The 10,819-nt window shown below is 34.6% G+C and overlaps 2 protein-coding genes across 2 annotated transcripts; both read left to right on the top strand.

The window, feature by feature from the left end:
- LOC110920226 (F-box/FBD/LRR-repeat protein At1g13570-like) lies at positions 1 to 1,631 on the top strand. The gene is made up of 4 exons (XM_022164451.2): positions 1 to 104; positions 263 to 1,025; positions 1,103 to 1,258; positions 1,344 to 1,631. Exons 2-4 carry the CDS (start codon positions 267 to 269, stop codon positions 1,608 to 1,610), a joined length of 1,182 nt encoding a protein of 393 aa, XP_022020143.1. The 5' UTR covers positions 1 to 104; positions 263 to 266; the 3' UTR covers positions 1,611 to 1,631.
- Positions 1,632 to 5,322: 3,691 nt separating this feature from the next.
- LOC110920491 (F-box/FBD/LRR-repeat protein At1g13570-like) lies at positions 5,323 to 6,867 on the top strand. Its single transcript, XM_022164715.2, has 3 exons — positions 5,323 to 6,105; positions 6,208 to 6,381; positions 6,452 to 6,867. The coding sequence occupies exons 1-3, from the start codon at positions 5,350 to 5,352 to the stop codon at positions 6,710 to 6,712; spliced, it is 1,191 nt and encodes a 396-aa protein (XP_022020407.2). The 5' UTR covers positions 5,323 to 5,349; the 3' UTR covers positions 6,713 to 6,867.
- The last annotated feature ends 3,952 nt before the right edge of the window (positions 6,868 to 10,819 follow it).

Here is a 10,819-nt window from a genome sequence, read left to right as displayed (position 1 = left end):
AAAAAAATCAAAGCTTCAAGTTTTCTAAATTCTCCATCGCAAAGCTAAACAATTATTAGAGCATCTCAAGTTACAGTCACTCATCGGAGTTGCTTAATTTCAAGGTTAGGATTTATTCGAATATATATGCTATATAAGTTGTTAAAATTTAACTATTGTTTTTGTGAAGATTTCCCTTTGCAAATAAAAGCTTATATATGTTCTACTCCATTGATTTATACTTTTAAGTTTCAACTTACGAACAATTTTTTTTTGTTGTTAGAATAATGGAAGAGGTTGAACGAACGCATAAGAAAGCGTCTAAATTTGCATCAGAAGATGTTATTTGCAACATGCCCGAGAATGTGATAACTAATATTCTTAATCATTTACCAATACGAGATGCGGTGAGAACTAGCGTCTTGGCAAGAAACTGGAGGTTTAAGTGGACTATGCTTACCCAACTGGTAATTAAATGCCGGTTCTCTAAGTACGGGAGGGATTTAAGTAGACTTCTTCTTCATCTTAAAGGTCCCATAACAAAGTTTGTGCTCTATATACCAGATTACATGGTACTGGATGGTGAGGATATTAATCATTGGATTGCGTTCTTGTCCCGAAAAGGAATTGAGAAATTCACTCTTTTGAATTTTCGTCGAACTCAATTTAAGTTGCATACCCATCTTTTCTCTTGTCTAGACTTGAAACATTTGAGGCTTCAAAATTGTTGTTTTCATGTGCCACCTAGCTTTCATGGCTTTCCAAATCTATTGAGCTTAAATTTATATGATGTAAGATTCGAAAGCGGCGATTATGGGGAATTTATCACTTCGTGTCCCTTACTTGAGGTTCTAGGTATTGGTAACGATGAGGATCCTATGAGAAAAATGAGACTCGTTGAGATTGCAGAACTTAAAAATCTCAAAACGTTATCTTTGTCATTGTGTAATCTTTACAATTTAACGATCACAAGTTATACCATCTTTAAGCTTGCAGGCTATTTTTCGAAGCTTCAAGAGCTTTATTTGAACTTTTCAAAGTGCAATGTAAGGCTACTTTGGGTCTCTGAAATTTAACTTACATCAAACAACCACATGACTTTATTATGTCATTTTTCTTATAGTTCATAAGAGAACAAGGAGCTAGAAAGTTTTCTATCGCCTTTCCACACCTCAAGACTCTTGAATTATACGAGATAGATTTGAGCAGTGGTGATATGTTATCATGTGCTATCGAAATGATGCGGGGCTCACCAAATTTGAAGTCCCTTAAGATCGAAGTGAGTGAAATATACATGTATCATATTTCTTGTCTTAGAGTCTAATAAATATAGCCATGCTTCAAAATAGTATTTGATCTTGTAGGCTCCATACGAGGATGATGTCCCAACCCATGCGCTTGATACTTCGGAGATAGACTACAACACAGTGGGACAACTGCAACTACGAAGTGTGGTGTTTGAATGCTTTAATGGTTCAGAGAATGAAATGTGTTTGATAAAGTATTTACTTGCTAGTTCCCCCTTTCTTGAGTACATAACTGTTGAAACCAATATTGGTAAGTTGCCATTTGCTAAGAAGTTGTTGGAGCTCCATCGAGCCTCCCCGGTTGCTGAAGTCTATATTTTCTAATTAGTTTTAAAGTTTTGAACCTATAATGTTGTAGTGTTTCCCATAGGTTTTTGAGTGCAGTTGGTTATCCGTATGCTTTTGGCACCACTCTTAGCTTACTTAGTTAGGCAAAAGATCAAATACAAATAATCTTAACATACTAAACATACAAATTGAAGGAAAACCCAAAAAGACAAGGTGACATTTTTGTAATTACCACCAACTATCAAAGTTACAACCAAAAATACCTAAAAAAACACAAATTTTTTTTTAACATTTTTTATTAAAAAATCGCTACATTTCGTTAGCAAAAAAAAAAAATGTTAAAAAAATAAAATAAAATAATTTGTGTGTTAAAAAAATAAAATGTTAAAAAAAAATGTTAAAAATGTTAACATTTTTTAACATTTTTTTTTGCTGCTACTAAAAGAAGCGGTTTTTTAATAAAAAATGTTAAAAAAATAAAATAAAATAATTTGTGTGTTTTTTTTTATTTTTTTAGATTTTTTTAGGTTTTTTGGGGGGTTTAGTTTTTAGCATTTTAGCTTGGGTGGGGGGGGGGGGGGGGGAGGGTTAGGTTTTTTTTAGGTTTTTGGGGGTGGGGGGTGGGGGGGGGTTAGTTTTTTTTTTAGGTTTTTGGGGGTGGGGGGGGGGGGGTTAGGTTTTTTTTTAGGTTTTTGGGGGGGTGGGGGGGTAGGTTTTTTTTAGGTTTTTTGGGGGTGGGGGGTTTAGGTTTTTTTTTGGGGGTGGGGGGAGTGGTTAGGTTTTTTTAGGTATATTTGTAGAGTAACTTTGATAGTTATTGATAATTACAAAAATGCCACCTTGTCTTTTTGAGTTTTCCTTCAATTTGTATGTTTAGTATGTTAAGATTATTTGTACAAGAACTTTACCCTATTTATTTAATCCTAGTGAAATTTGTGCTTTGATTATAGTGATGTTTCTTCTTTCTTTCCTATGAGAAACCATTATTAAAAATGTACACTCACGAGACTTTTACAGTTTTACCGTATGGGTCATCAATCATGTATCACGTAAAACATATTGCACTCACACCTCTGCTGGAGAGAGTCAAGCAATTATCATGCATTTTTGTTGTAACTAGACCCTTTGTTTTGAAATATGAGAAATCTTAACTGAATACGAATTATCCTGCTATCGTTTTAACATGTCCGTTAGCTTAAAGCCACTAGGAATTGCTTGTTGTTGGCCCTTCCCCAAAAACACAAGGAAACCATAAAAAACCAACGTACTTTTGTTTTTGTTTTAAAAGTCCCTCTACTTTTTTTTGGCAAACTAAATTCCCTATACTTATATTTTTTAACATAATTGTGAGATTTTTCTTAAGAAAAAAAAACTAGTTACACGGTTGGTCCCTTTAGCATGTCAATATTAGAGGATTAGTTTCTAAATGATCCTTTTGTAAGAAAAATAAACAAATTTTAATAAGAGTAAACTGCAGTTTTACCCCTTGAGGTTTACAGGCAGAATCATGTTTACGCCCTAAAATGAAAATCTTGCTACTTTACGCCCCGCGTCCGGCTTATTTAATCAATCTTGGACTTTTTGTCATCTTGTAGTCTAAATCAGCGTTACTAGCCAGGGTATTTTGGTACTTTCACCACGAACACAACATTACATCCCGGTTTTTCCTCTTTTGAAAAGATGCGGGATGAATTTAGACCCCACTCTTTGGTTCATTCCCAACCCGCAACTACTTTACAAGAATGGAGTGTTAACTTAATGTATTGGTCATATATATAAGTATTAATTTGGGGAAAAATGATACTCAAGGTATGTTAATTTTGTTTATGGTAAGACAAAGTTGGTGCCCAAAAACCTACGTGTTTAGGTTTACAATGAAAAAGATAATTGGCTTGAGTGAGAAGCCCTGCAATGAACAACATAGTTGGCTTATGTGTGAAGTCCTACGATGAAGAATTCAACTTTTTAAGGCAAAGAGGCGTGACAGGGAAACTAATGAAATTTAAGATCCCCAACCGAATTTTTGTGTACCGCGAATTAGCTTTTGGTGGCAGTGCATAAAACCCAGTCGAGAGATAGTGGTGGTACACAAAAACTCGGTTGACAGTCTTAGATTTAATTAAAAAAAGAAGGCGTATGGTTAGAATAAGTAAGCGGTGTATGTTAGGCCTAATTGAATGTTAACATAGTTTATTACTAAGCCAAAAATTTTATACGGACATTAAAGTTTTGTATCGATTTACATACCAATCAGTTTAATATGTGTTATACATTTTCGTATGCATGTTTCTATGTTTTTGTACATGGTTGTTTGATATATCATCGAGAACAATGTATGTTGATATTCGGTCAAATAAGGTTAGCGCCTTATTCTTTGTATGTTCGCTTTTTTATTCCTATAAGTGTAATGGTTCTTAACGATTTGTTTCATTTATGAGTAACATTTGTAAACCTATTTCTTACATTCTTGAGAGTCGTACTGTAACGTGGTCGGGTCTAAATACTTGTTATATTTTAATTTTTAACAAAAGAATAACTTAAAAACTAAAATCCACTGACTTACTACAAGGACCAACTGTGTAACTAGCTCTTTTTAAAAAGGTTTCACTATTATGTTAAAAAAAATTACCGACTAAAATAACTTTAATCTGAAAAAAAAATAGGACATCTATGAGAAAAAAAAGTTTCTTTAAACCAGTGTTGTAAAAGTCGGATTCCAAGGCCGAGTACTCGGTCCTCGGAACCCCTCCGAGGCGACTTCCTCCTAGGCGGACTCAATTAGTCGGCCTCGGTCAAACTCGGCGCCCAGTCGGCGTCTAGTCGGACGTAGTCGGAAAGAGTCGGCCTAGTTGGTCTAGGCGGTCAACGTGGTTTGTTGACTTTTAATTAGTCAAAATCGGTCAAAATCGGTTAAAATCGGCCAACTCGGACTACTCGGACTTGTATTCAGAATATTTGAACTTTAAACATGTTTCATTTTAAATTATACTCAGTTGACATGAATTATGCTTATTTTAACATATGTATAATATATAACAATTAATTTTCTTTATAGTTACCATGTCCACGTACTCCCCAAGTACTCTCCGAGTACTCCGATTACTCCCAACTCCTCAGTCGGCCGACTAGAGACCGCCTAGCCACTTTTACAACACTGCTTTAAACAATAATGATCTTTTGGTCTAGTGGTCAAAAGGGAGGTGGGAAGCTTTGCTTAGAGGTCCTGGGTTCAAATTCAGACAATGGAGGATTTTAATAATAACTTGGTGATACTAACTACTAAACCGGTTAGCGACATACTAACCCCGTCCAAAAAAAAAAAAAAAGTTTTTGAGTTAAAAAAAGAAAATGTATTTAACATAAAAAGATGAAAAAAAAAGAGATATAAAGACAAAAAAATATATACGAAAAGAGAAAATAAACAGGCAAGTGTCCTTCAAATTCAAAACACACCATCCCCCCTCTGTAACTGCGAGTGAAATCGTTTTCAAATTCATCCACAGTAACTCGCAATCACTCATCGTGTTTGTTCGGTTCGTTTGCAGCCCTATTTTTATGCAAATGAATTGAAGTTAATTCTAACACATGTGTTTTATTATAAGGTTTTTTTTTTTTTTTTTTTTTTTTTTTTTTTTTTTTAATAAAAAAGCAAATATGAGGTTTTGAGTATATGCTGATAGATGGACTATGAATGTCAATTTGCCAATCGCTATAGCTATTTATTCCATCGATTTATGTATATTTTATGATTAACATCTTTATTCTTGTTAGAGTAATGGAATTCATTCACGGGACACATAAAGCACCACAAGATTTTATTACCAACATGCCTGATAACGTGGTAACAAATATCCTGGATCGATTGCCGGTGCAACATGCAGTGAGGACCAGTATCTTGTCGAGAAGCTGGAGGTTTAAGTGGACTATGCTTAGCCAACTTGTGTTTGATAGGATGTTCTTTAAGTATTTAAGAAAATCGAAAGGTAAAAATAATCATGGGGGAGTTATAAGTAGGCTTCTTCTTCATCTTAGTGGTGCCATTACTAAGTTTGTCCTCTGCATAAATGACGTGTTGGATGCTGAAGATATTAATCACTGGATTTTATTCTTGTCAAGAAAAGGAATTAAGGACCTCACTATTAGGAATGGGGATGACACACCACTTATGTTGCCTACCCATCTCTTCTCTTGTTTAGAGTTGAAACATGTGCATCTTTTTAACTGTTGTTTCAATCCTCCACCTACTTTTCATGGTTTTCCAAACCTGTTGAGCTTAGACTTGGGCATGGATTTTGAAGAGAACGTTCAACTTGGGGAATTTTTTACCAAGTGTCCCTTGCTTGAGATTTTGACCATGGAAGAATGCAATGTAAAAGCTGTTGAGATTGCAAAAATTAAAAATCTAAAAATATTGTCTTTGTACCTTTGTGATCTTGACAATATTAGCATCAAAAGTTCCAGTAGCATCTTTGAGCTTGTGGATTCTCTTCCGAAACTTCAAGAGCTTCATTTGAATTTTGAAAACTGTGATGTAAGGCTAAGTTGTGTCTTTGATACAAGTTTATAGCTATCTTACAGCATATTCTTTATGCTGCAACAAGCCTTTATGATTCTCTAACCATTTTACTTGTAGTTGACAGAAGGTGGTGATAGAAAGAGGTTCTCTGCCGCCTTTCCTTGCCTCAAGGTTCTTAAATTATCAAGTCTAATTTTAGACAATGGTATGGAACTATTGTGTGCTTTTGAATTGATTAGGAGTTTCACGAATCTGCAGACTCTTGAAATCACAGCAGTAACTAATGATTGGGTATGTATCATACTGCTCGTCTTATACTCTCATATGTTGTTTTGCGTTGAAATACTAGTGATTCTTGCAGTATTTTGGCCCGCCTCCACATATAAACTACGATGCCACGGGGCTGTTGCAGCTTCGAAGTGTGAAGTTTGAATGTTTGAAAGGTTCAGAGAATGAACTGTGTTTGATAAAGTTTTTACTTGCGTGCTCCCCTTTCCTAAAAAAGATTGTTATTCATCGCCGCTCGTACATTGAGTCAGATGAAAGAATGATGTTTGCCAAGAAGTTGTTGATGCTCCATCGAGCCTCTCCCGCAGCTGAAATCGATCTCTTTCAGTTTTAGTTTGCTTGAACTTGTCTTATATTTGATGCATATCGGTATGTATGAATTTATGGCCCCATTTTGTAATATGCTCTAAATAGCGACAGGGAGAAATGAAAGACGTCTTTGTTGGTCGGTCTACTATGAATTTATTAAGGTGACGTTTGTTTTTTCTTTATTCTGAAATGAAACACAATGAATATGAGATTGACAATAAAGGTTTCGGTTAGGTGAACGAGCTAGACCGAAACTAAAAAGTTATCGGGCTGCAATCCGGGTTATATGTTGGACAGCAATACGGCTGCAATTGTAAATTGCGCTTCTAAAAAAAATAATGTAATTATGACCTATTCAAAGAAATGGGCTAACAAATCAAACTTAATAATGTAATTTTCCCGCTATCCATTAGGAAAATAGTAAACTTTAATATAAATCAAAGTTAAAAAAAAATCATACCTAAACACGTAAATTTACACAGCAAGCAATTAAGCTTTCAAGGTTATAAGATTTCCACTATATTATATACTAGTATTAAGTGTAAGTCCTTGCGTTGCAGCGGTTGTCATAAAACTGTGTTAAGTAGTAGCAATACTATACCATTGTCAGTGACCACCAACACCAAAAAAGCTCGTAATATCAAAATAAATAAAAACGAGAAAAAAATAACATCGAGCGAAAAGCAGACGTAAGATCTTTGAATCACGCACGCTCGTTGCTGAGAAATTAAACTGAAACGTAAAACATAGAAAAAATAACTAAGTCCATCCAGGACCTGTGTGTTAGACGAACTTGTTAAACGCAGAAAAATAGACGTGACGCGATGGGCCAGTCAAACGGGAAAAAAATATACGAAAAATGTTGAACCTCACACGCACGTTGCGTTGGTTAACTCACAAAATTTAGAACGAAACGAAAACTTGAGAAAGATGAAAAGTATGGTGGACCAAAATTGAAAATAAAAAAGAGTTGGGATTAAATTGGAAAAGATGAAAAATTTTGGGTTAAAAGTAAAAAAACAAAGGGTCTAAATTGCAAAATTGAAATTATTTATTAATTTTAGATAAAGATAAGGATAAAAATATGTGATATCTATATATTGGTTATTTATTAATATTAACAAATAACTAAAACTAGGATTGCGACCCGCCGCAATGCGGCGGAGATTCTTTAGTTATAACTAAGTCAATCTAGGACCCGTATGTTATGTTAAACCTGTCAAACGGGGAAAAGTAGACGATGTAAAAACGTTCACCCACACACGCACGTTGCGTCGTATTGACTCGTAAAATTTAGAACGAAACGTAAAAACGTTGAACCAAAGACGCACGTTGCGATGTGTTAAGTCACAAAATTTAGAACCAAGCATAAAGCAAAAATTTGCGGAACATGAGGATAGATTGCAAAAGATAAAAAGTTTTGGGTTAAAAGTAAAAAAAAAACAAATAGTTTTGAGTTAAAAATAATTTATGAAATACTTTTGGGTGAAAAGTATAAAAAAAATCAATTTTTTTGGAAAACCCCCAAAGCCAACATTACGACAACCATATGCATAACCATCTTTTCTTTGAAAACCCCACAAAGCACACCCCGCGTTGCGGCGGGCGTAAAATGTTGTCAAATAGTATTAATGTCACACAACCGTTGTCACACCCCAACCAATGGCGGAAACATCGGGATGAGACGAAGTGTGAAGATTGCTAGAGACATCATAACGCTATTTGTGACAATATTTAGAAATTCCAAATTTCATTTCATTTCATAACTTCAAATAGTCAACATTACAAGAAATTCAAATACAACAAGTTTAACATAACAACATGATAACATAACAAAATTTGATACAACATATTAAACCCTAACGTCTATATGTGTATCTAGGCATCAACGCTACTTCTTTTCTTAGCATCGTCCTCATCAACCTGTAACATGTTTAAAATAAAGTTCAATGCAAAAGCAAAGGCGAGTATACAAGTTTGATACGTACATAGCAAAAGATAAGTTTGAACAATTCCTCATAGCAAGCATGTGATTCAAGATAAACATTTAAACATGGCATGTGTCTAACATATCAAACCAAGAAAACGCAATATGCTCAAGACATAACCTCAAGTTTACGGGCGGGTCGTTAATCCTATAGCGCTACATATGTCAAGGTTTGGCTCGTACGAAGTTAATGATAAGTTCAACACATAAGAATAACCCAAGTTTAAAGTATCAAGTCATCACGTATACAAGCATGTTATAGGAACGTTCGTGTGTTTAACAAAGTGTTCATGTGTAAGTTAATAGGTAAACATGTTACACCCCAAAAGTGGTAAAAGTAAAAAGGGGGAAATACGAGTATACTCACAAAGTTTGCATATGTTTTCCGATTATCCAATTGTTGACGAGTAGAGATTTAGAGTCCGAATGTATAAGGGTTAAGGTTCAAGTATGTTTAGAGTCGAGATTCGGTGTTTAAAACAACATAAAAATAAGATATGAGAATAACATGGAAAATAATCATTTAGTACATATGATGCTTGTTCTTGACACTAGGAAACTCGAAGGAGTTTAGATGTTTTCATGGAACAAGGTTCCATTAGAATCGTGACAAGTTATCATAGTCTAGGATGATGTAATCTAGTACCCCGACATATGAACACTAGTTCATCATCAAAGATTCGATTATTCGAATAATATATTTAGGTTATATAATATATGTCCAATAGTTCAAGCATGAGGTAGAAGATTAAAATCTTCATTTTGGTACCTCTAAATGTCATAGAAGTCATGTAGGAGGTAGGAAGATCAAGTCTTCCATTTAGGCACCTCTATGTGTTCACCACTACACTTGATGTAAAAAAAACAACCAAGGAGGGTCATGAACATACAATAAAGAATAAGAAATATACACACTAACTAAGAGAAATCATCAAATCATGTGAGGATTGTATGTTTGGACAACCCAAGTTGTTCCATAATCACTCATGTATCAAAGACAAAGTTTGACATGACTTGTGGGTTAAAAACCCTAAACAAAACACCAAGTTTATGAGGTTTAATCCTCTGATTTTAAATGTCTCAACCTTGTTTTTAAGCTTAACCAACCATGGGATAAGTTGTAAGCATTAGGACATAGGTATGAGATGTGTTAGACACAAGTTGCATAGGTTTAAACAAGTTTTTGATGAACATAAAAACAAACAGAAAGTTTATGGACTATTTCGGGGCATTTCCAGGTCTGATTTCTCCAAGGAGAAGTCTAGGAATCGAACCCCATGATTATACAAGCAAGTAGGAAAAAGAATCGAGTGAATCGGATAAGAATTGAGTGAGTTATGCTCATTTTCGTGAAGGGGTGTCAATCTACTCGAACCCTTGCTTTCAGCTACGGTTTGGTGGATGTTTTGTGAGTTTTTAGGGTTGCAAAAGTGGTAGGGAGGCTGGTTATAAGTGGTATTTATAGGGGGAAGGATTAGGGTTTCAATGGGTTGGGCTTTGGAAGTGTTTAGAAGGGGTTACACCTTGAAACTAGCCCACAAAACCCAACTATATGGGGCTGAATTTTGTTGAATTGGGGCTGCCATATTTCTTTATTTTTTTTATTTTTTTAAAACATTATAATGAGTAATTTTGTTAGTTAAGTTGTGTAATAATATGCCACAATGTTTCCCCTAACTTGTAACAAGGTGAAATATGAAATAAAACATGATTTAACTAGGTAAAAAGTGTAATGTACAAGTTTTATTTACGAAGCAAGTTCCGTATTTTACAACGATTACGATGAAAGAATGGTTATAAGAACACAAGATTTCCAAAGATAGAATTTCACGTAAGGTTTCTAAATGTTGGAAGTTTGAAAACGCAGGGCGTTACAGTCTCCCATCCTTTAGGAAATTTCGTCCCGAAATTTATTCAAGAGGAAGGCTTGAAAGAGTTTTTGGCATAAAGGTGATCATTAAGAATTGAAACTTGGGAAGTTTGAAAGTTTTGAAAAGTACCAAATTTTGGAGAACGTCAAGGTAGATTTGCAAGGGGAAGTTTTTAAGGATAGTGTAAAAAAAATCATACTTTCGTAAAACCTGTTTATTGAGAGGAACGAAAAGGTTTGTTACTTTAAATAAAGCAATAGAGGTATACTAAGTA

Source organism: Helianthus annuus, chromosome 16 (genome assembly GCF_002127325.2).
Source record: "Helianthus annuus cultivar XRQ/B chromosome 16, HanXRQr2.0-SUNRISE, whole genome shotgun sequence".
Taxonomy (NCBI): domain Eukaryota; kingdom Viridiplantae; phylum Streptophyta; class Magnoliopsida; order Asterales; family Asteraceae; genus Helianthus; species Helianthus annuus.
This window is presented reverse-complemented; position numbering and strand designations above follow the sequence as displayed.

What these genes read in the sequence shown, in the direction of transcription:
- LOC110920226 (XM_022164451.2), top strand. Translation starts at nt 267, where the DNA reads ATGGAAGAGGTTGAACGAACGCATAAGAAAGCGTCTAAATTTGCATCA. An exon ending in TGAACTTTTCAAAGTGCAAT is followed by an intron (nt 1,026 to 1,102) that starts GTAAGGCTACTT and finishes TTTTTCTTATAG; the next exon opens with TTCATAAGAGAACAAGGAGC. An exon ending in TGAAGTCCCTTAAGATCGAA is followed by an intron (nt 1,259 to 1,343) that starts GTGAGTGAAATA and finishes TTGATCTTGTAG; the next exon opens with GCTCCATACGAGGATGATGT.
- LOC110920491 (XM_022164715.2), top strand. Translation starts at nt 5,350, where the DNA reads ATGGAATTCATTCACGGGACACATAAAGCACCACAAGATTTTATTACC. An exon ending in TGAATTTTGAAAACTGTGAT is followed by an intron (nt 6,106 to 6,207) that starts GTAAGGCTAAGT and finishes TTTTACTTGTAG; the next exon opens with TTGACAGAAGGTGGTGATAG. An exon ending in CAGCAGTAACTAATGATTGG is followed by an intron (nt 6,382 to 6,451) that starts GTATGTATCATA and finishes TGATTCTTGCAG; the next exon opens with TATTTTGGCCCGCCTCCACA.